This window comes from Grammomys surdaster, unplaced genomic scaffold, assembly GCF_004785775.1.
Source record: "Grammomys surdaster isolate TR1022 unplaced genomic scaffold, NIH_TR_1.0 126131, whole genome shotgun sequence".
Classification (NCBI taxonomy): Eukaryota; Metazoa; Chordata; class Mammalia; order Rodentia; family Muridae; genus Grammomys; species Grammomys surdaster.
In genome coordinates this window covers 5,082,728-5,108,153 of record NW_021620939.1, presented here as the reverse complement: position 1 = coordinate 5,108,153, position 25,426 = coordinate 5,082,728, and the positions used below count along the sequence as shown (strand labels likewise).

Sequence of the window (25,426 nt, the reverse complement as noted above, 5' to 3'; positions counted from 1 at the left end):
GCCCTGGCTGTCCTGGAACTCACTCTATAGACCAGGCAGGCCTCGAACTCAGAAATCCGCCTGTCTCTGCCTCCCAAGTGCTGGGATTAAAGGCATGCGCCACCACTGCCCAGCCATTCTATAATTTCATAGTTAAGTTTAAGGCCATAGTTCATTTCACAGGTTGATAAGGCTTAAGGAGTTACAACAAAACTGTTTACATCTTTCCATTAAGATTAATACCTGGGGGGTATGGTGGAAAAAAAAAAAAGACTAATACCTGGGGCTGGAAAGATGGCTCAGTGGTTAAGAGCACAGACTGCTTTTCCAAGGTCCTGAGTTCAATTCCCAGCACCATATGGTGGCTCATAACCATATGTAATGGGATCTGATGCCCTCTTCTGGTGTGTCTGAAGACAGCTATAGTGTACTTATATGCATAAAATAAATAAATCTTAAAAAAAAAAAAAGACTAATACCTGACCAAAACACTTATTATCAGTTTTCTAGCCCCCTCATAAGTTCACTATAAGTTTAAAGCAATAATTTTTATGTCATAAGTTAGCAGAGTTTTTGTCAGGAGACAAAATCATCTGCCTTGTGTCTTATTATTTTTGAAGTCTTTTATAAATTAGTCCATCATTTATTTTCTGTCCTTGCACCTACAATAAATTAATTGCCCATTCCCAGTTTATGACCTTTAGTTAACAGAGTGGCCTCATTCATTCCTAACCTGGGAGCAATGTTTTCCCTGACTGTAATTTATTCCAAGCCTGGTTCCTTTTCCTAGTGCAACTAGCCTATGACACATGAAGGTTTACAAAGCTCTCTTTGCAGCTTTTATTCTATAGAGGACTTGAAATTACTTGTATCAATTTAGGAGTCCTATAAAATCATTATCAGGAATTATGAAATCATCAATTTGTCTACACAGCATTACTACATGAAAGTACATCTTCAGCCGGGCAGTGTTGGCGCACGCCTTTAATCCCAGCACTTGGGAGGCAGAGGCAGGTGGATTTCTGAGTTCGAGGCCAGCTTGGTCTACAGAGTGAGTTCCAGGACAGCCAGGGCTACACAGAGAAACCCTGTCTCGAAAAAAAAAAAAAAAAAAAAAGAAAGAAAAGAAAAGAAAGAACATCTTCATATTGATTCTGTGGGAAATATGCCCAATAGAGTGGTCTGATGCCCCAGAATTATTAGGCTATATAACAGTGACAAGAAAGTGAGAAGCACTGAGAACAGTGAGAAGCAATCCTGGGATAAAGTCTCTGAGGACCCTGTATTCTCGGAGCTCACCTATCGTAGCCATGCAAAACATTGGGCCATCTCAAGAAAACTCACTTGCTTGCCATAGCCTTTTCTAGATGGCTTCTGATACATGACAATCTGAGTTAGATCCCTAAAACCCATGTTAAGAAACAGGTAAGATGGTGCACACTTGAAATCCCAGCAATTGGTAGACAGAGATAAAATAATCCTTATAATCCTTGGGGCTTACTGACCAGCCATCCTAGCCAAACTGGGAGCACTGGGTCCCAGTAAGAGACCCTATATCAAATAAAGAACCAGGCGGATGGCTCTTGAGGGACAACATCATCTTAAGGTAACTTCTGCCCTCCACATACACACATTCCCCAACATGAAAGTACACTCACAAATTAACTACATACATATGCATATATATGTATGTATGTATGTGTACATATATGTGTGTGCGTGTGTATATATAGAACATACATGTATGCACATGCACACAAAGATACTAAAAGTCTTTAAAATTAAATGTAATATAAACTATTTAACACACTGATCTTCCCACTTCTCAGTATACTGTCTCCACAACAACACTGAATTAAACAATGGAATTCTGCCAAGCATCAAGATTATACTAGAGTTTTTTTTAAAAAGGGGCTGAAGAGATGATTCAGTGGTTAACAACAATTGCTGTTCTTGCAGAAAACCCAAATTCAGTATCAAGTACAACGTGGCAGCTCATAACTGTCAACTGTATTTCCTCACAAATACAAGGATAGTTATTATTTCAGATGGAGGTGCAATGAAATCTTGTTTTGCTTTTTCAAAAGTTAAAAATGGGCAAGGTGGTAGTGTTACACTCTAATCCCAGCACTCAAGAGGCAGAGGCACAGAGGCAGGCAAAGGTCTGAGTTCAAGGCCAGCATTGTCTATAGCATGAGTTCCAAGACAGCCAGGGCTACACCTAGAAATCCTGTCTTGAGGGGTGGGAGGGAAATACACCACACAAAAAAATTCAAAAGGTCAGAAAAGAGAGATCCAAGTCTTTTTAAAGTATACCTAATTTAATTCCTTAAGTTATTTATGTTCTATTGGATCTATAACCACCACAAATATTTCAATTTTACTAGATGCTTATTTTTCTTTCTTGTCCCACAATTCAGAACCAGTATAACAAATAATTTGCTTTTTTTTTTTTTTTTAAAGAGGGTCTCACTAGTAACTGGCCTCCTGACGAACCAGGAACTCCTTGAACTCAAGAGATTCACAACCTCTGCCTCCTGAGTGCTGGGAATAAGGCATGTGCTACCATGCCCAGCAAAATTTAAAAACTTAAAATTTACCACTAGGGATGCTATCTCAATTGAAAAGTACTATCAGCAATTTTCTTCTTTCTTTCTTTCTTTCTTTTTTAAAGATTTATTTATTTATGTGAGTACACTGTAGCTATATTCAGACATACCAGAAGAGGACATTGGATCCCATTACAGATGGTTGTGACCTACTATGTGGTTATTGGGAATCAAACTCAGGACCTCTGAAAGAGCAGTCAGTGCTCTTAACTGCTGAACCATCTTTCCAGCCCAACAATTTTCTTTTTTTTTCCTTTTTTTCTCTCTTTCTTTCTTTCTTTTTTTCTTTCTTTCTTTCTTCCTTTCTTTTTATTTTTATTTTTTTTATTTTTCAAGACACTGTTTCTCTATGCAGTCCTGGCTGTCCTGGAACTCACTCTGTAAACCAGGCTGGCCTCTAACTCAGCAATTTTCTTTTAAATTGCTTTTCATTATTTTCTGTGTTAGAGACACATGTAATATACAAAGTGTATGAACATGCCACAGTGTTCAGGTACATGTGTGGAAACCAGGTGACAATTTTGAGGAACGGTTCTCTCCTTATGTGTGCTATTTGTAAGGCCCAACAATTTTTCTTTTCTATGAAAGAACACATGGGCACAGTGGAGCACAGTTGTATCTCAGATACTCAAGGGCTATGGAGGGAGAATCAAGACTTTTAGACCTGTCTGAGCAACAAAACAAGATCCTCTTTCAAAAGAAATAGAAAATAAAAAAGTCTCAGATGTAAGAGTATATATCTTACCAGGATGTCGATCATCAAATGGATCTGGATCTCCTTTACGATATTCTTCAGTTTCTTTTTCAATTAATTCGGACATCCTAGCACAAAAAGAAAAGAGTCAAGTTAACTATGAACAAGCATACAAAAAAAAAAAAAAAAAAATACAAGGCATAGTAATACATACCTGTAATCCCAACACTCAGAAGGTTGAGGCAGGAGGCCTGCTTTAAGTTTAAGGGCAACCTGGGCTACCTCATAAATATCATCAGGACAGTTAGAGCCATATAGTAAGACCATATCAAAAAAAAAAATAAAATAAAATTCAAAAATGTACCATGAACAATCAATCAATAGTGAAGGGGCAAAACACAAAGTTAGAAAAACATGGTTTTCCTACTGAATAACAAAGTCTAAATAATCACCTCATAAAATAATACTCAAAATATATGTCATAAAATATATGTCAAAATATATGTCAAATTTATACTCAGTCTCCTTGCTTTACAAAATAGCACCACCTCAGAAACTCGAGCCAACAAGTCATCATTAGAACCTTCCTTTCCGCCGGGCGGTGGTGGCGCATGCCTTTAATCCCAGCACTTGGGAGGCAGAGGCAGGCGGATTTCTGAGTTCGAGGCCAGCCTGGTCTACAGAGTGAGTTCCAGGACAGCCAGGGGCTACACAGAGAAACCCTGTCTCGAAAAACCAAAAAAAAAAAAAAAAAAAAAAAAGCTACTATGTTGTGATAACAAATTCCTTTTTACTCATGATCTCCGTATTTTTCTTGTGTATGTATTTTCTTGTGTATGTATATGTGCATACATGTGTACATATGTGTGGAAGCCAGAAGACAATCTCAAGTATCATTCCTCAGGAATGCAATCCATGTGGTTTTATTTTGGGGCAAGGTCTCTCACTGGACTGAAACTCACCAAATAGGAAAGGGAGGCTGATCAACAAGCCTCAGATATTGTCCTGTCTCTACCTTCCCATAATGAGATTACAAGTGTACATCAGCATGCCTGAATTTAAAAAAAAAAAAAAAAAGAACCAAGAGGTGGTGTCATATGCCTTTAATCCCAGCACTCCAGAAACAGAGGCCAGCAGATCTTTGAGTTCCATCAGCCTGGTCTACAGACTGAGTTCCATGACAGTCAGGGCTACACAGAGAAACCTTGTTTCAAAAACAAAACAGCAAAGAGAAGAAAATTAAAAAAGAGTCTGTTAATCAGAGTCTGTTAAAATATTTTCATAGTTTCCTCCAACACCTTTTTTTAATCTGTGTGTGTGTGTGTGTGTGTGTGTGTGTGTGTGTGTGCGCGTGTGCACATTAAGGGTACCCACAGAGGTGAGAAGAGGGTATGAGATCTGGAGTTACAGGCAGTTAAAAGCAGCCCAACATAGGTAGGTGCTGGGAAACAAACGCTACATGAATAACAAGTGTTCTCAACAGCCATTTTGTTAACCCCAACACACTTATTTTTAAAAATACAGTTTTGTATATATGAAAAGACAGGTAAGTTTTCTTTGAAAAAAATTATTCTTACCTGGTAAGGATGGGTACCATATCCTGCCCACTGCCATGGTCCTTTTCCCACTGCTCCAGCAGGGTAGTGAGCTCAGCTTTGGAGTCCACATGTACCACTACTGTAGTCATGACTTGGCCTAAAGAGTCAAAACAGTAAGAAATGAACAAAACAAACAAACATACTTGACATAGTTCCCACAAAAAAGTGTGAAGGGGAGTAGCGAGATTGCGCCCTTGTTAAAAGAGTCTAAGGCTAGCCTGGTCTATTATCAAACAGTTTTACTGCAGCTAGGGTCACACATAAAAATTACGTCGGAATGTAAAAAAAAAAAAAAAAAAAAAAAAAAAAAATGCCTGCCAGGCAGTGGTGGTACACACCTTTAATCCCAGCATTCGGAGGCAAAAGAATCTAAGTTCAAAACCAGCCTGGTCTACAGACTGAGTTTCAGGACAGCCAGTGGAAACCAGCCATAAAGAAACCCTGTCTTGAATAACAAAAAGAACAAAACAAAAAAAGACTTGAAACTAAAAAGGTGAGGCTGCAAAGCCACTGGGTTGTAAATTTACAATCTCAGGAAGTGGGGAGAGAGGCTTTCCAGCTGACCTAGATCTTACTATCAAGTCACCATACTAGGTTTACTTTTTTTTTTTTGGAGACAGGATACTTTTGAACTTACCCTGTATCCAAGAATAACCTTGATTTTCTTATCCTTCTACCTCTATCTCCCAAGTGCTAGAATTAAAGATATGTAACCATCACAGTAAGTTACACAGTGCTGAGGCTTGAACCCAGAGCTTCAACCATGCTAGACAACTGCTCTACCATGTAAGAATAACCCAGTCCAGCCGAGCAGTGGTGGCGCATGCCTTTAATCCCAGCACTTAGGAGGCAGAGGCAGGTGGATTTCTGAGTTCGAGGCCAGCCTAGTCTACAGAGTAAGTTCCAGGACAGCCAGGGCTATACAGAGGAACCCTGTCTCGAAAAACCAAAAAAGAAAAAAAAGAAGAAAAAAAAAAGAATAACCCAGTCCTTTTCATTTATTTCATTTTTTTAAAGATTTATTTTATGTATATAAATACATTGCAGCTGTCTTTAGACATACCAGAAATGAGCCCATTACTGATGGTTGTGAGCCATCATGTAATTGCTGGGAATTAAACTCAGGACCTCTAGAAAAGCAGTCAGTGCTCTTAACCACTGAGCCATCTCTCCAGTCATTTTTTCCATATTTTTAATCAAAGCTTAAAATTAAAAAAAAAAAAAAAAATGCCAGATGTGCTATCACAATGTCTTCAATCCCAAGCACTTGGGAGCCAAAAGCAGGAGCATCTGTGCAAATTCCAGGACAGCCAGGAAGGACTACGTTAGAGAAAGATTCTGTCTCAAAAAGAACAAGACAGGTGTGGGGGATGCACGCCTTTAGTTCTGGCACTTGGGAAGAAAAGGCAGGTGGGCCGGTTGTGGTGGCACACACCAGTAGGATTTGCTGAAGGAGGCAGAGGCAGGAGGATCACAAGTTCAAAGCTAGCCTGGGCTACACATTTGTCAAAGCATTGCTGGTTCAGTGGTAGAATTCTCGCCTGCCATGCAGGAGGCCCGGGTTCGATTCCTGGCCAATGTTAAGTACTTGGCTCTTAGCCAGGCAGTGGTGGCGCACGCCTTTAATCCCAGCACTTGGGAGGCAGAGGCAGGCAGATTTCTGAGTTCGAAGCCAGCCTGGTCTACAGAGTGAGTTCCAGGACAGCCAGGGCTACACAGAGAAACCCTGTCTTGAAAAACCAAGAAAAAAAAGAAAAAAGAAAGAAGGAAGGAAGGAAGGAAGGAAGGAAGGAAGAGAAAAGAAAAGAAAAGAAAAGAAAAGAAAAGAAAAGAAAAGAAAAGAAAACGCAGGTGGATCTCTGAGTTTGAACCCAACATAGTCTACAAAGAAAGTTCAAGGATAGCCAGGGGTACAGGAGTAAGCAGAGAAACCCTATCTGAATTTTAAAACAAGGAAAACAATGAAAGAATGCCCTTAAGCAATGAGCCTTCTTTTTTTTTTTTTTTTTTTTTTTTTTCGAGACAGGGTTTCTCTGTGTAGCCCTGGCTGTCCTGGAACTCACTCTGTAGACCAGGCTAGCCTCGAACTCTCGAACTCAGAAATCCACCTGCCTCTGCCTCCCAAGTGCTGGGATTAAAGGCGTGTGCCACCACCACCCCCAGACAGCAATGAGCCTTCTTAAGCCTTAAGAATACACATGCATTGATAATCTGTGCTGCTTTCACTTACTTTCTTCCAGTTGGCACTTTTTTTGTTCTTAACATGAGTAAGACCCAGGATTCAATCCCTGTCACTGTTAAGAACCCAATAATATTATCGAGCATTATCCCTAGCACTTGGTTTATCTGTTTTGTTGTTTGGTTCTAGGAATTCTAGAGTCAAACATGGTAAGCAATCACTCTAATGCTGAGCTACATCCCCACAGTTTGTTCAGGGTTGTTATTTTGGTTTGGTTTTTTTTTTTTTTTGGGGGGGGGGGTGGTTGTTGGGATTTGTTTGTTTTGAGACAAAGTCTAGTTATCCAAGTTGTCCTTAATCTGTCCCCCAGGTAGACCTTGAATCTTCAATATTCCTAGTTTAGCTTCCTGAGTCCTAGGACTTATGGGTCTGTCACACAAAGACCATGTATCCATGGGGTGGGGTGGGGTTGGGTTGGTTTCGTTTTGAGATAGAGTGTCACTACGCAACTTGGAATTAAACTCAAACTCATGGCTATTCAACTTTGGTCTCCTAAGGACTAGGATCACAATTGTACCACCATGTCTGATGCATTAACATTTTCAAGGTTCCTCCATATAATCACACAATTTTTTAAAAACTTTTTTAAAGAACAAGAAAGGAGCTATAATAAATGTGAATTCAGGGGCATTAAAACAGTAAAATGTGGGACTGGAGAGATGGCTCAGCTGTTAAGAACACTGAGTTCAATTCCCAGCAACCACATGATGGCTCACAACCATCTGTAATGTGATCTGATGCCCTCTTCTGGTACGTAGGCTTATCTGCAGATTCAGCACTTACACACATTAAATAAATAAAATCTTAAAGAAAAAAAGTGAAATATTAGAACTCAACTTAGAAACACACAAAGGGACTGTAGATTCAGCTCTACCATGATAAAGCATTTGCCTGTCACCACAAAACCCTGGATCTGAGCTCAAGTGTGTGTGTGTATGTGTGTGTGTGTATGTGTGTACATATATATGTTTGTGTGTGCATATATATGTATGTTTGTGTATATCATACATAAGTATATTTGAGTATGTTGCATATAGCCGGGCGGTGGTGGCGCACGCCTTTAATCCCAGCACTTGGGAGGCAGAGGCAGGCGAATTTCTGAGTTCGAGGCCAGCCTGGTCTACAGAGTGAGCTCCAGTTCCAGGACAGCCAGGGCTACACAGAGAAACCCTGTCTCGAAAAACCAAAAAAAAAAAAAAAAAAAAAAAAGTATGTTGCATATAAGTATATTGTATATAAATATATAAAATAATATATATGTAAGTACTTATATTTAAACTCAGTCTAGTGGTACCCTACACCTTTAATTCTAGCACTTGAGAGTCAAAAACAGGCAGATTTCTGAGGACAGCCAGAGCTGCATAGAGAAGAAAACTTATCATAAAAAACAAAAAAAACAAAAAAACAAAAAACAAAAAAAACCCAGGCAAGGCTATAAAGTAGTTCACAGTCAAAAGAAACATACATACGTACATGCAGAAACACACACACACAAAGGGGTTACTAAGGAAAACATGTAGGGGGGAAAAGTCAGGGATATTTTTAGCTATAGTGAGTTTAAATAAAACAAAGGCCTGCTATGTAACTCAGTAGGTAAATGTGCCTGCTGCTGAAACTGATGACCAGTTTGATTCCTGAGGCCCACATGGTAGAAAGACCTGAAGCCCAAAAGTTGTCTTCCAATCTCTAAATGCAAGCCACAAATACAAGTGCCCTCCATTTACACATACTAAAACATTATTTTTTTTATGTGTGAGTGTTTGCCTGTATGTATATGCCTGCAGATGACAGAGAGGGCATAGGATATCCTAGAACTATGATGTGGATTGTTGTGAGGTGCCGTGAGTGCTAGAAAATGAAACAGTTCCTCTACAATAGCAAGTGCTTTTAAAAGCTAAGCCAACTCTCCAGCCCCAGAAATTTAAAGAAAAGCTAGCTTCTGACTGGTGTAATTTAGTGGTTTACCTAGTACATAGAAAGCCCTAGGTTTAATCCTGAGTCTGTGAGTATGATACACCAATGGTATTTTTATAACTTCTAATGATCCATGCATAAACGTAACTGCAACTATGTAAAAATGACTTTCTGTGGGAAATATGAATCTAACCTATATTAATGGAAGGGGAAAATATATATTCCCAAGTTGTTCTCTGCCTTCCACATAAGCATCCCCATACTCATCCACACAGAAATAAATGTTAAAAATATTTCTTAAGCATGAATATATTGTGGTAGTATCCACGTTTCATTTCAGCACACAGAGGCTAAGTTTGAGGCCAGCCTGGTCTACATAGTGAGTTCCAGGACAGCCAGTACTTTGTAGAGACTTTGATAAATACCATGAATGTTAACCCCCTACTATATCATCTAAAGGTTTAATATAAAATTTACAAGGCATCATTTTGTTTGGTGTAGTACAGTGAGTATGCATCATTTAATTCATCCTTTGTTTTGGAGGGCAAGGGTCTGTGTACCCCTAGCTAGCCCAGAACTCTCTACAGAACAGGCTAGCCTTGAACTCATAAAAGATCTGCCTGTCTCTGCTTCCCAAGTGCTTGAAGAATAAACCACTACAAAATTTTTTTGTAAGTATCATGCAAAAAGTTATGACACATACCTAATGATGACACAATCAATGGTCACCAAAGTGGAGTATCCAGCCCATGAAGGACACTGAACTAAGTAGTTAACTGACTTACATGCTTAATTTTCACAGTCACCCTGTGAGGTGACTTCTACAGATGAGGAAATGAGTTAGGAAGGTTCTCAAGACCACACAAATGACACATCCCAGAAAAGAATTAACAATTTAAAAGAACTTAAATCACAACTCTACTGAAATGTCTGTGAATTCTTTGTTTGTTTGTTTGTTTGTTTGTTTTTGAGACAGGGTTTCTCTGTGTAGCCCTGGCTGTCCTGGAACTCACTCTGTAGACCAGGCTAGCCTCAAACTCTCGAACTCAGAAATCCACCTGCCTCTGCCTCCCAAGTGCTGGGATTAAAGGCGTGCGCCACCACTGCCCGGCGAGAATATGAATTCTTAAATATGTTTAATATTCATATTTATACACATGGTATTTCTTTACTCATAAGAATGTGTGCCAAAGTATTTAAAGGTGATGTACCTACCAGCTCAAATTCCACAAAATTAACACAAAGAGATACAGCAAGCAGTTAACTGTTGAAACTGAAAGATTATCACTTATTTTCACTTTCCTACTTAAAAAGTTTGAGGGGCTCAAGATGTAGTTCAGTTGTAAAAAGAACTTAATCAAGAATCCCTGGGTTCCATCCCCAAAAAAAGAAAGATTAAAACAAAATGTTGGAACTGAACTAACTCTTTGATCAAACTAACAGATTCTCAAATATACTGGTTTTTTTTTTTTGTTTTTGTTTGCAGGTTGGCTGGTTGGCTGGTTGGCTGGTTGGTTGTTTTGAGACAGGGTTTCTCTGTGTAGTACTGGCTGTCCTGGAACTAGCTCTGTAGGCCAGACTGAACTCACACAGATCCGCCTGCCTCAGCTTCCTTAGTGCTGGGGTTAAAGGTGTGCACCACCACCACCCAGTTCAAATCCATTGTTAAATACAAAAATCAAAGTTAAAAAGGCTATACAGGATAGCAGGATTACCATCTGTGAATTTAAAAGTGTATGCATATCCCCCTGAAATGAAAAAGTACCCTAGAAATAAGTATCGTAGAATGACAAGTAATGAAGTAACTGTGTGTATGATAAATGGTTTTCATTACACTTCACTCTATTCTACCATTTCCCCACCATTTTGCAACTTTTAAATTAAACCACAAAATAGGTCCTCTTCTAATACACTACACTGAATGGCCAATTCAACAAAAACTGTCCCCATGTCTAAAACAAAGACTGTATTAAAATAGATCCTGGGCAGGGAGAAAAGGTTGGGGGAGCACTCCTTTAGGAAACTTGAGAACCTTACTTAAAGAGAAGACGCTAAGAGGTACATCTCAGGGGTTGGCCCTTGTCAAGCATTCTTTGGGCCCTAAGGAGTTAAATTTAATTCCTAGCAGAAGGAGGGAGGGAGGAGGGAGGGAGGGAGGGAGGGAGGGAGGGAGGGAGGGAGGGAGGGAGGGAAATAGAGAGGGAGAGAAGGATGGGAGGGGAGGAAGAACAAAGCGAGTAAGCCAATCAGTCAGTACTTATAGTGCATACCTTCGTAAGCCAATCAGTCAGTACTTATAGTGCATACCTTCACTAAGGCTGAGTGTGAGGCAGTCACAAGTCTGAGGCCAGCCTGGGCTACAGAGACTATTTAAAAGGCCTTAAGGAAGGTAAAGAAATTTCCTATGAGAGAGACCCTGAGTCGATCCTCAACACCTAAAGGTGAAAGGGAGGAAATTCCAAATTTAAAGCTTCAAGTGAAAAGTTAACACTATGACATTCAATCCTATGTAACTTTATAACTGTCAATGACAATCTCCTTTACAAAAACAGTGGTGATAAACCAACTACAATCCCTTTAACAGTGAGTTCGTTTTATCAATTTTATTATTAAATTTAACAAATAAACAACACTGTTAACAGTAAATACTATGCTCAAAAGAAGTATAAAAATTCATCACCTCAAATTACCCTAACACCCAAAAATATATCCCCTTTTAAAATGGTTAACTGAGTAACTGCTATATACAAACACAAATCTTAAGGTGGGCAGTGCTGGTTTACACTTTTAATCTCAGTACTTGGGAAGGCAGAGGCAGGAAGATCTCTGAGTTGAGGCCAGCCTGGTCTACGCTGAGTTTCAGGGCAACCAAGACTAAACAGAGAAACCTTGCCTCAAAAATCAAAAACACAAATCTTGACATCGGACTGAAATGTACATATGCTCATAAAAGCCTTGAAGGTAAATGCCAGTAATCCCAAGGAGAAAAAAAGCCTTCAAAGCCTCCAGGTGACACTACCAATGAACTTCCTACTATACATTAACAGGGTTTGCAATAGAAAGATAGTGCTACAATAAATTTAAATGTGCAGGCTACTTAAAAGGCTTCGCTCGCCTTAAAGAGTTAACAAAAACAGAGCAAACCTTTAATTCCAGCACTCTAGAGGCAGAGGTGGTAGGATATCTTAGTTCGACGTCAGCCTAGTCTACAATGAGCTCTGGGAATGGAAAAAAAAAAAGAGCAACATAAGATAAACAAAAACGAGTCATTTGTTACTCAAAAACTACTACCACACACACTCCAAGTGTATCTCCTCATCAAATGGAAAAACCAGAGAGCTATCACCACAACAAGAGGAAACAGACGGACACCTTCTAGGAACAGAAAACAAAGTATGGCAAACGTCCTTGAAAGCCCAACAAAAAAACAACTAAAAGCCCTCGGAACGAGCGCTAGAGAAGCCTGGCAGGCAACCTCAGGTCAGACTCAGCGTCTGGGCACCCACATACCTCTCTCCCCTTCCACACTCCACTGCATTGTAAAAGTGGGAGGGGTTCCCAAAGAGCTCCGCCCCCTCGCCCAGTCCAAGAGCGGGGAGGGTGCAAGTGGGAGGTGGCACGGAGCCGAACGAGGGAAAAGCCCGCCCAGGTGACTGAGACTGGAGGCGGAGACACAGTCCGGGAAGGGGTCCGTCGTGCGGCAGGGAAAAAGAAGCCCCTCGTCTCGTGAAGAACAGAGACTTGGAGGTGACGAGAGAAATCAAAGAGCACCTCCTTCAGGTAGAAGAGAGCACACCCTGCCCTCCACGCCCGGACGGAAGAGTTACTCTAAAGAAGCTTCTTTACAAGACTGGAGGAAGAACCTGGAGGCCCCGCCCCCGGGCCAGGGATCGTAAAGAGATAAGTCTTGTCAGACCCGGGGCCCAGCCTCCCCGGTGGTCCTGCCTGGCCCCTCGCCGGCCGCAGCCAAAGCAGGTGCCGCCCCTCCCCCAGCGCGGCGCCCACTCTCCCGCCCAGAGGCCCGCGCGCTCGGTCTCCTCGTGCCCCTGCCAGAGAGCCGGCTCCTTCCTTACCCCGCTCACCTTCGCGAGCGGCTCCGCCGCTTCTCCCCCCGACCCCTCCAGCGGCCACGGTTCTCACACACCGCCTCTGGTCCCGCACTCACTCTCACTCACACACACAGCGCGACCACGGCTCCTGAGCGGCCCACATATTATGCGTCACTCGCCTGCTACGTACTGTGCGCGCGCGTAACGTTGGCGCGAGGCTCCCAAGCGGGGAGGGGGAGGAGCAGAGGAAACATCAAAGCGCTCCTGGGAAATGAAGTTCCGCGTTTAAGGGCGGGGATGGTGGGACAAGACCTACCAGTAAGCACTACCTCAGCGCATTGACTTCTGGTATTCGTAGTTTTCTTTAAGTAAACGTAAATTGCTGTGTATTCATTGGCTGCCGCCAAAGGCGGAAGTGAAAAGGAAAGAAACGGATCTTTCTAAAAGCCCCGGCTGGCGGGATAACTTTGTCAGTACCTAATTCTACCCTGTGTCATTGGAAAGGCTCAGTAGGACTCTGCCACATGAGCCCTAGAAGATGCCAGGGTCAAAGAATACATTTCACACAAATGGATCAGAAATTACTGTTTTCGTTAGACAGAAACTCACTGGTTTTCCTTTGTCTTTCTGTTAAAAACATATTCGGCAGAAATCAAAAAAACATTCGTTACCATGCATTATATATCTGAAGCAGAAAAATGAAGAAAAAAGAAGCCCTTCGGTGAAAATAACTAATCACAGAGACCATCTAAATCAATTTATCAATTTTAGAATTGAGGAAAGTGAAACCCACAGTAAATGACTTGCCTAACTTCACAAACCAAATGGAAGCAGCATCAGAAGAATCAGATTTTGACCTAGCGATTCTGTGTGAGAGCATGGAAAATAACTTAACTCCACAATTGAGCAGACTCTTGACAAAACCTACCCAGATGTCAGGACTCATGCAACTCACTATTGTTCTTGGCGTTCTAAGTGAGTTCTGTGCGTTTCCATAGAGCTCTCACAGCCAATACATTCACATAAAAATTATAAGGCACTGTAGACCTATTGTCATGATCAGATTCTACGGCTGTTTCTAAGCCTATATCCAAGGAGTGGTAGCGGCAGTGGCGCATGCCTTTAATCCCAGCACTTGGGAGGCAGAGGCACGTGGATTTCTGAGTTCGAAGCCAGCCTGGTCTACACAGTGAGTTCCAGGACAGCCAGGACTATACAGAGAAACCCTGTGGGGGAGGGGGTTGAGAAGAAGGAGGAGGAGAAAAGAAGGAGGAAGAAGAAGGAAGAAAAAGAAGAGAAGGAAGAAAGAAGAAGAAGAGAAGAAGCAGAAGCAGCAGCCAGTATCTAGTCTCAGCTTAAGTCCACCACCACCCTACCCCACCCACCTGAGCACTATGTTCCTTCCTCACTCAATTGTGTGCTTGGAGTAACACCTGCTCAAGGTACAAATTCTAGAGGGTGATGGAAGTGCTGCAGGCATGTAACTCATAATCACTCTTGCTACAACACAGCTCTCTCCTGTGCATCTGAAATCTTGTCTCTTGCACTATAATGACCATTATTTAATTAGACTTTATAGCAGACTTGAATCAAGTGTTTAAATTACACTCATTATTCTCAACACCAGGGCAGATAAGGCTAACCAACTTTATGGAGGAGAAATCGAACATAGTAATGTTGAATAAAGAGTTTTGCTGGGCTTGGTGTCACATGCCTCTTCAAACCCAGCACTTGTGAGGCAGAGGCAGGTGGATCTCGGAGTTAGCCATCCTGGTCTCCACATTGAGTTTGAGGATAGCCAGAGCTACATAATAGATAATGTCTCAAACAAACAAACAGACAAAAAAAAAAAAAAGATATGGATTTTGGGGCTGGAGAGGGCTCAGCATGAAAGAGCACTGACTTTTCTTCAGAGGACCAGGATTTGATTCCCAGCACCCACATGGCAGTTCACAATCATCTGTAAATTCAGTTCCGGGGGATCAGATGTCCTCTTCTGGCCTCTAGACATCATGCATGCATGTAGTGCACCTACATATGTACAAGTATAACACTTGTACCCATAAAATAAATCTTTAATTTTTTTTCCTTTTTTTTTTTCAAGAGAGAGCCTTGATATCTAGCTCCAGCTGTTCTGCTCTCCCCTATGTAGACCAGTTCTAGCATTGAAACCACGGAGATTCACCTGCCTCTGCATTGCAAGTGCTGCAATTAAAGGCTTATACCACTATGACCAGCTACATTTTTATCCTAAAAGAGAGTTCACGATACCTAAAACACTATTTCATGCAGCTTTCTTGCCACATGTCCCTGGGCTATGAACCCAAAATTTAGAGGGATGGGTCCTCTAGATATCCTCTTCAATCACTTAGATACTTTATCCCTGCCTGTGGCCATCCGTTGTTACAAGAGCCCTTGTGAAAACCCAAAGTCCAGTTCATCAAAGCAGGAGTCGCTACCTCACTCTATCACCAGATGGTACTACTCCACTTTAGGAACCCAGTGTGGGTGGTCCTAAGGGGCATCAGAGGAGATTAGGGAAGCTAAATCTGAGACATTGTAAAAGAGCAGAAATATAGGACCTGTCTAGGAGCAACTCCCTCAGAATACCATGCCAGGCAACAGTGACACACACCTTTAAACCCAGTCTCAGGAGGCAGAGGCAGGGAGATCTCTGAATTTGAGACCAACCTGGTCTAAAGAGAGAATTCCAGGACACCCAGGGTTACTCACAAAAAAACCTGTCTTAAAAAAAACAAAATAATCATCTCCACCCTAAGCTGGCTATTGCAGTGTAAGCCTCCAATCCCAGCACTTGAGTGGAGAGATGGGGATCAGGAGTTCAAGATCATCCTTGGCTAGCACAACTTTGAGGCAAACTAAGACACATGAGTGAGACCTTATCTCCAAAAATATTCAAAATCTCCACCCTATAACTTTTGCAGTCCTCTCTCCTGTCACTGTGAACACCATGTAAAACCACAACTACATACCTGCAAGCACTCCAGACTCCCATTCTGGAAAGAGCAGCACCCAGGCTTTCCTTGCTACATATCCAGGTGTGATCATTAGTGTATTTCACAGGAGGGGCATTACCCACATTGCTAGATATGAAAGTTCATACATGTGTGTATTAGGCACCTGTGTTTACAGCCAACACTTCCACACTTAAGCATATAGAAGCACAAAACCACCGATAACCCAGGCCTGCACACCTAGCTTGATTCAGGCACATTGGATCTGAATCCTTAAAAGGAGCTTTTTGTCCTGGATTGTTTGTTTTGGCTTCTTTGGTAGAATATCTGTGGGCTTTGTCCTACCCTGCTCTACTCAGTCTTCTTTCCCTGCTGGGACAACTGAGAAAGTCGTTCCCAACAGAAATGGGAGTAATCATGCTTACTGAGCTCCCCAGAATCAGAAAGGACAAGAGGAGCAAGGGTGTGGTGGTGCATGCCTTTCCCAGCACTCGGGGCAGAGGCAAGCAGGTCTCTGAGTTCAAGGCCAGCCTGATCTACAGAGTGAGTTCCAGGACAGCTAGGACTATTACACAGAGAGACGCTATCTCCAAAACAACAACAAAAGATAGTTTTAAAAATAAAGGGTTGGGGGGCTGGAGAGATGGCTCAGTGGTTAAGAGCACTGACTGCACTTCCAGAGGTCCTGAGTTCAAATCCCAGCAACCACATGGTGGCTCACAACCATCTGTAATGAGATTTGATGCCCTCTTCTGGTGTGTCTGAAGACAGCTACAGTGTATTCATATATAATAAATAAATAAATTTTAAAAAAAATAAATAAAGGGTTGGGGGGGCTGGAGAGATGGCTCAGCACTCAAGAGCACTGGCTATTCTTCCAGAGGATCCAAGTTCAATTCCCAGCACTGACATGGCAGCTCATAACTGTAATTTCTGTTCCAGGAGTTCCAACACCTTCACAGACACACATGCAGGCAGAACACCAATGTACATAAAATTAAAAAAAGTTATTTTTAAAAATGAAGGACTGGCCTGCACTAGGTGTCCTAGCTCCAGCCCCAGGATCAAGGATAACAATCTTAGACATAATCTAAGATTACTACCCTGTCTAATAATCTAAGAGTATTACTCTCCCTGTCACAAGTGTGCCCATTATTTATAGAGAAATCCATAGTAGCATCCTCTGGGCCTCAACCTCCTCCTTCTATAACTACTTTTCTCCAAGTGCTTCCTCTCTAGATTCACTCAACCCAGGGGTTCCTACCCCAGTGCTGCTTGATTATTAATCATCTGGTTTTAGATAAGAGAGCCCGGATTGTTTTGAGATGGAATCTTGCTATCTAGTCCACTCCAGTCTGTTCTGGAACTTCTCTATATAGTCCTGCTTTCTTCTGGAACTCACTGAAACTATATGAGTTTTTCATCTGCTTGATGCTCTCCTGTTAATTGGACAAAACTAAACTACCAGCATCACAGGTGTTTCTGGGAGTAGTATCAGTGCAACCAGGCTCTGGGAACCCCAGCCTAGGCAAAAAGGGAATCTCAGTCATGCACTAGTTGGCCCACCCATTAAGCTCCAACTGTCCTCCAGTTCCCCCAATCCCCCCGCAAAATGTGTACAGAGTAGACACTCATGCTTAATTATATCTGTGCCCACCACTTCATTTTACAGAAAAATAAACTGAGGATCTACAAAGATAATAGTTGAATCCCCTACCTTATCTGATGAGTTTAACACCACTCTATAGAGGCCAGAAGGACAGTGACCTCTATATCCAGTTCCCACATCCCTGGGCTCCCAGACTGAGAGGAGAGCTCTACATAATTATTGAGGACAATAATGATAATAAATCAGTTTTTCTGAAATTCAACTTGAGCTGACCATCCTATATTTCATCTGACAGCCCTGTGTCAGAAGCTCTACTCAACTATAGACTCCCAAGGACTCCCATTTCTGCTTTTTCTGGAACCTCACTTTAATCTTCTGAAAAATCATAAGAAACAAATGAGGGCCAGCAGGGTGGCACCTGCCAGCAGTGTGAGCTCTGAGGCTAAGGCAAGAGTTCAAAGCAGGGCAGGTGGGATGGCTCAGTGAGTAAAGGCTCTTGGTGATAAACCTGAAGGTCTGAGTATAATTCCTGGGACCACATGGAAGGAGATGAACCAAAATTGTCCCCTCCTTATAGCCATACATGTCCATTTCCTATAAAACGTAATTACATTTTTAAAGAGTTAAGGATAAGCCTTGACTATATGATATCTCCTATCTCAAGCCTAGGTGACAGCACATGCCCTTAATCCCCAATTCTGGAGTCAAGGCAGGTGAATCTCTGTGACTTCAAGGCCAGTCTGGTCTACAAAGAGAAACAGAGGCTACACAGAAAAACCCTGTCCAAAAAAAAAAAAAAAGTAGAATGATATTAAGTTGAAAGTCAATCTGGACTACATGGAGAAGTTCCAGAACAGACTGGGGTGGACTAGATAGCAAGATTCCATCACAAAACCATCCAGGCTCCCTTATCTAAAACCAGATAGACAATAATCAGGATCAAATCCCCATGTCTGTCTCTGTGGCCAGTGATCATTAGAAGTAAGGAAAACGATTACTCCAGGAGAATTTGGAGAAGTAGATGGCTCTATGATTCCATGCAGGTTTGGAGGCAAACAGATCAGTCCCAATACTTCTTGTGCTGGTTAGTTTTATGTGACCCTGACACAGCTAGTCATCTAGGAAGAAGGACTCCCAATTGAGAAAATGCCTACAATAATAGTGGCTGGTAGGCAAATCTGAATTTTTTTTTAATTATTGACTGCTATTGAAGAGTCTAGCCCATTGCGGGTGGTGCCATCATGGGCTGGTGGTCCTAGGTACTATAATCAAGCCATGGGAGGGCAAGACTGCAAGCAGTGTTTCTCCATGGTCTCTGTTCATGTTCTTACTTCCAGGTCCATGCTCTGATTTCCTACCCTGGCTTCCCTCAGTGATAGACCCATACGCTGTAAGGTTGAAATAACCCTGTTTGTCCCTGTAAGTTTCTATCAGGGTGTTTTATAGCAATAGAAAAGCTAAGACACTATTATTCCCTTTTGCCAGCTCTGGGACTTTAAGTTACTTCATGTCTCTTAAGCTTCAATTTTTCTGGTGGAAAAATAAGGCTCTTTTTCCAGCACTGCTATGAAAATTAAGTAAAAAGTGTTTAACATGTTTCCCATTAAATACCAGATCCCTAAATCCCACAACCTTTGCTCTGGTTGTCCCTTTGATGGCTATAGAGGAGTGCAGGCTTTCCACATTTAAATGAGAAATAAGCTCCATATCAAAATAACCCTAGAGCACATTTTCAGCAGCCCTGGGAAGTAGTAGAATGCCATTTTCTTATAAGGGGAAACCAGATCTCAAATAGCCAACTGGCCTCGATCTTGTTCTAAATAGATTGGGGGTGGGGGGGGGAGGGAAAGAGGGAGGGAGGGAACACTCCTGATCTTCTTGCCTCTAACCCCAGAGTTCTGAGATTACAGGACCACACCTAGCAATATAGAATAGCTACTTATTTCTTGGCCTGCTTCTCCACTCTTTGTCCTAGCAAAGAACTGAAAGTAAGTAATGGAGTCAGAAAGCAGGAGAGACCCCTCTCTGAGTTTGCTCACCATTGAAAGCCACACATCCAATCAAAGTTGAAGGATAGTAAAGACCAAGAAGTCTCTTGGATGTGAATCTAGACCTGTTTTCTCTTCCTACAAACCAGCCCATTCATACTGATCTCCTGTTGGATTGCTGTCTATATTTGGAATCTTTGCCTAAAGCACACTTAACTTCTTCCCTAGGATTCAATGTCGTAAGCAGAGAAGAGGCCAAAGGGCATGGCCAGAGATAATATTGTGGACCATTCTTCACAGTGTACTTGCCCAACACAAGGCAGAAACTGTAGCATGAAGGGGGCCAAATGTCCTCCTAGGTCCTCCCCCATCCCCACTCCACCCTATTTGGTCCCCTAGTGAAGCAATCAGTAATCATGCCACTGATTTCTGGAGTTTGGACGTTCCAGAGGCCAAGCTACCGGTGTAGGTTTGGAAGAGGGGGGAACAGAGAAAGTTAGAAGCAATCATTCCCAGTTTCTTTAGCCTTGGGTTCCTTTAAGAGGAAGTAGCAGTGGAGTTGACATCAAACAGGCAATACTAGCCTTGCCGTCAAGATCCCAGAAGACTTTGAATTGTTGCAAATATGTTTATAGTTATAAGATTTCTACAGGATACAAGAAATCACTGGTCTGACCCGTTGAAAAATACTGTGGGGTTTGCTTGGGCAGACTCTATGGATGATTCACACCATAAAGTTCTTTCATTTCAAAAGAATAATAATGTCCAAGGAGAAGACATCTGGACTTACCTGATCTCTCCCTTCATTCCCTACCTCATTCAGAGACCACCACCATCACCCAGAGTAACCACCACCTGCCTCTTTACAAGTCTGAATTATATGAGCCTGGATCCTTGATATATTGCCAAATATAGGCTAGAATACCTCCTTAGGCCTAGAAACCAAAGCTATTGAGGAAAGACATTGCTAGGTGCAAAGCGTATACTGGACTCTTACCGTAGGGACAGCTCTTCTTCATTCCCTAATTAGTGGGGGTGTACCTCTATGAAAAGTCACATGATGTTCCTGAGGGGAGCCTCTTGTGCCCAGCTCCTGATTCACTGGGTTCAGACTTGTCACAAGAGATTTTTGTGAAGTCACAAAGCTAACTCCGCCCACACAGGGCCAAGGACCAGGTTAACCAGGAACAAGTTGCAAATGGCTAGGATATCAGAAAACAACAGCCTTTGGACTAAAAAGAGAAATGTGGATCCTGAAAGACCTTACTGGACCAGCCTCAGTTTGAAATGGGTGAGGGGATCTGTCAGAAACGTGAGGTTGAAGACAGATTCTCAAGGTTCATCAGTAACTCCTGGGTGCTTGAGATTATGATTCTTATCTGTGTGTCTGCTACTTTAGACTCCTTTAGGGGACTCTTCCCCCAGTTGAGTACATACATATAAGGATCCTGATTACTGACATTTAGGGTATTCCATAGGAAAGGAAAGTTTAAATCTTTGATCCAGAAGCACTTCATCCCTTTAATGAGATTCATCTATGATCATCAATTTGTTTGGTCTGATTCCTGGGCAAGCACATGCTACCATATTCTGCTACATTGAAAAGCAACCCTGCTGGTGATAAAAGTGCATGCCTATAATCCCAGCACTTGGGAGGCAGAGACAGGCAGATTTCTGAGTTCGAGGCCAGCCTGGTCTACAGAGTGAGTTCCAGGACAGCCAGGACTACACAGAGAAACCCTGTCTCGAAAAACCAAAAAATAAAATAAAATAAAATTTTAAATGGATAAAATTATGTTTCAATTTGGGATTCATGAGCCACAGCTTTGTTACCTAGCCTGTGCCCTTTGTACCTTGAGGTAGGAAGGATGTAGTACATTATGGACCCCACTGGCCCTGCCGTCAAGAGCTTACAATCCAGGACCTGAGAAGTCAGACCTTCCTTTAAAAAGAGGGCTATCAGTGCTCACTTAAGTGGTATGCATACTAGAATTGGAATGGTACAGAAATTACCATAGCCCCTGTCCCAGGATGGCATATACTATGTAAAACAGTCTATATAATTAAAAAACAAAAGAGGACTACTGGGGCTAGAGTTTAACTCTGCTGTAGATCGTTTGACCAGGATGTCAATGTGTTCCACCCCCAGCATCAACAAAGGAAAAAAAAGAAGGGGAGAAGGTTGTACCCTGACCCCTTCGAAAATGAAGGGGCAGCATGGAATACTAAGAACTTGCCACAGTTGAACTAAGGCTCCACTGCCTCTCAGGGTCTGCAGGCAAGGATCTGGGAGTCATTCATTCTTCTGAGAGCAGGTTCACATTGTATGTCTCCTAAGACCAAGGAGTCCTCTTGATCATTTTATCACTGCCTTTAAGCCATGTTGCTTTCATGGAGGGCTTCTACTGTCTGCTCTGCAGAACCAGAAGATGTGCCTTGGGGTGGGTCTGGCCTCAAGGAATAGAATGCTCACAATGACTATGGGCAGGTCCCTCCTCTATGTCCCATAATTATGTTTTTGATTCATTTATGATCTTTAAATGATATTGATACTATTTTTTGCACAGAATTTTTTCCAGTAAAATTTTGTGCATATATTTCATAAGTAGATTTTAAAAAAGAGGTGTGTTGGAATTTGAGAGACATGATAGGGTAGAGTACTCCTAGTTATGAGAAATCCTTAGGGTTCTCAGGAACTCAGTCCAAAAACTATGCACTTCCAGGACCTTCCAGGTTTGGCCTCTTGCATCTGTGACAACAAAGATAACATTTTTAATGAAGGACAGAAACAAAACTAGAAAAATGTTAAAGAGTAGGCTAAAGGCATGCAGGTGAGTTTCCTGGAGATGGCCCATCATTTTTGCTTGGCTGCGATAGGTAAATTCTGAATTGTAGGACTTTCAAAAATTTCATCTCGCCAGGCAGTGGTGGCGCACACCTTTAATCCCAGCACTTGGGAGGCAGGGGCAGGCGGATTTCTGAGTTCGAGGCCAGTCTGGTCTACAGAGTGAGTTCCAGTTCCAGGACAGCCAGGGCTACACAGAGAAACCCTGTCTCGAAAAACAAAACAAACAAACAAACAAAAGAAAATAAATTTCATCTCAGTACTGACTCTTACTGCTGATGTCTTTCCAGTCTTTATTACATGTTCTGATGATTCCTGGGCATTAGCCCACACTTTTGGGCAGATTTTCTACAGATCAACGAAGATGTCCTCTCTTGTAATCATGCTATGTAGACAAATTGATGATTTTATAATTTCTAATAATGATTCTGTAGAATTCTTATATTTATACAAGTAATCTTGAGCCCTCTTTAAAAAAGGATGCAGTTAGTGTTCTGTAAACCTGCATGTGTCGCAGGCTAATTTTACTAGGATAGAAAACAGACTTGGAATAAATTTACGATCAGGGAGAACATTCCTTCTGGGCTAGCTATGAAACCATTATCTGATAACTAAAGGTCATAAACTGTGAATGGACAATTTTTTTTTAAAGTTTTATTTATTTATTTCATGTATGTGAGTACACTGTCACTGTCTTCAGATTCACCAGAAGGGGGCATCGGATCCCCATTATAGATGGTTATGAGCCACCATGTGGTTGCTGGGAATTGAACTCAGGATCTCTGGAAGAGCAGTCAGTGTCCTTAACCTCTGAGCCATCTCTGCAGCCCGGGAATGGACAATTTATTGTAGGTACAAGGACAGAAAATAAAATACTGGCTGGATTTTTCTATACAAAACTTTAAAATTAAAGAGACATAAGGCAGATGATTTGCCTCCTAACAAAACAGTGCTAACATATGACATAAAAATTTTTGTGGGGCTGGAGAGATGGCTCAGTGGTTAAGAGCACTGACTACTCTTCCAGAGGTCCTGAGTTCAATTCCCAGCAACCACATGGTGGCTCACAACCATTTGTAGTGAAATCTGACACCCTCTTCTAATGTGTCTGAGGAGAGCGAAGGTGTACTCATATACATAAAATAAATAAATAAATCTTAAGCCGGGCAGTGGTGGCGCACACCTTTAATCCCAGCACTTGGGAGGCAGAGGCAGAGGCAGGCGGATTTCTGAGTTCGAGGCCAGCCTGGTCTACAGAGTGAGTTCCACGACAGCCAGGGCTACACAGAGAAACCCTGTCTCGAAAAACCAAAAAGAAAAAAAAAAAGAGAGAGAGAGAGAATCTTTGTTTTAAAGTCTTAATGAACTTGTGGAGCTGCCGATGATGAGTGTTTAATTAGATACTAGTAAGCATTCCTGCTGAAACTCCTTATTGTTTATGTTGAACTTTTAGAATGTAAAGATGCTTGGAAGACCATGTGATCTATTCTGAGAAAGTATAAGAACTAAGAATGAGGACAAGAGGCAAGGAGGCTTCTTCTCACTGGCAAGGACAAGGCTTTTTTTCCTTCAGTAATAAAAAGGAAAAGTTTTTTTTTTCTTTCGCCAATAGAGAGATGAGCCTTTTTTTTTCTTTCACCAATAAAGAGGAAGAGATTTTTTTGTTACTTGTTTTTTTGTTTTTTGTTTTTTTGTTTTGTTTTGTTTTACTTTCAGTAATTAAAAGGTAGAAGCTTTTTCTTTCTCTGAGCAATAAAGGTTGGAGCTTATATTTTATCCAGAATGAGTGAATTTTTTCTGTGTGCTTGCTCAATGGAACTTGATCATAGGGACTTTTGATCCATCCACCAAGTGTGTGTGTGTGTAAGTATACGTGTGCCTATGTAAGAATGCGTGAATACTTGTGGAATTGATGAAACAGTTCAGGCCCGACCAGAATGTGTATATGTGTATGTGTATAAATATAAGTGTGTTTGGTCCACATTACTTGTGTAAAAGTTTTTCTTTCTGTGAGCCTAAATGATCCTGGCTCACAAAAAATTAAGGAACTCCAAGTCTCTTGCCTGAAAGAAAAGAATAAAGAGCCAGAATAATCACTTGTTTACTTAACACACACACACACACACACACACCCGTTAAATAACAGTTGTTAATTGCCTGAAAAGAGTGACTTCTGGCCCCAGTATAGAAAGAATTTAAAAAGATAAACATTATTATTATTAACTTCACTTTCAGAACACCAAGCTTTGCCCCCTGAAAACCGCCAATGTTCGGCCTCACCACTGCCTTCCAGAGAAAGAGAGAACAAATGACAGACAGGCTCCCAGCAATAGCAGTCAGTTTTTTTTTCCTAGATACCTGACTGCTCTGTGATCCCTGTACTATAGACACTTGAACTGTCCTTGTTGTGCCCTTACCCACTACTGGAGATAAACCCCCAGGGGGGTCCTTTACATGCCAGGCAAGTGCTCAACCAACTCAGCTATATCCAACAGTCTTTTTCCTTTTTTGGATGTAGGGAACATATTTGATTTCACTAGGTGTCTAAAGAGGCCCATACTGAGACAGACATGGAGCATACAGTCAGCTGGAGAAGAAGCAGAGTGTTCCACATCTCAATCTGAAGGCAGCAGAAGGAGACTGAGTGCCACACTGGGAGCACCTTGAACAAAGGAGACCTCAAAACCGGTCCTCACAGTGGCACAGTTCCTCCAACAAGGCCACACCATTTGTTTTGTTTTTTTTTCCGAGACAGGGTTTCTCTGTGTAGTCCTGAACTCACTCTGTAGACCAGGCTGGCCTCAAACTCAGAAATCCGCCTGCCTCTGCCTCTGCCTCTCTGCCTCTCTGCCTCTCTGCCTCTCTGCCTCTCTGCCTCTCTGCCTCTCTGCCTCTCTGCCTCTCTGCCTCTCTGCCTCTCTGCCTCT

At 41.9% G+C, this 25,426-nt stretch overlaps 1 protein-coding gene across 3 annotated transcripts in view; it reads right to left on the bottom strand.

Annotated features, from left to right (window-relative positions):
* Dcaf1 (DDB1 and CUL4 associated factor 1) overlaps nt 1-13,237 on the bottom strand; it is a 62,130-nt gene extending 48,893 nt beyond the window's left edge. The window contains exons 1-3 of one of the 3 annotated variants that reach the window (XM_028756847.1): nt 13,116-13,237; nt 4,860-4,977; nt 3,334-3,410 (exon numbers count right to left, since the gene is read on the bottom strand). In XM_028756847.1, coding sequence (XP_028612680.1) covers nt 3,334-3,410; nt 4,860-4,969 — 187 coding nt within the window. In that variant the 5' untranslated portion in view covers nt 4,970-4,977; nt 13,116-13,237. Of the gene's footprint in view, nt 1-3,333; nt 3,411-4,859; nt 4,978-13,106 lie in introns of all 3 variants that reach the window. The other 2 variants (XM_028756849.1, XM_028756848.1) reach the window with 2 other exon arrangements.
* Nucleotides 13,238-25,426: the final 12,189 nt, after the last annotated feature.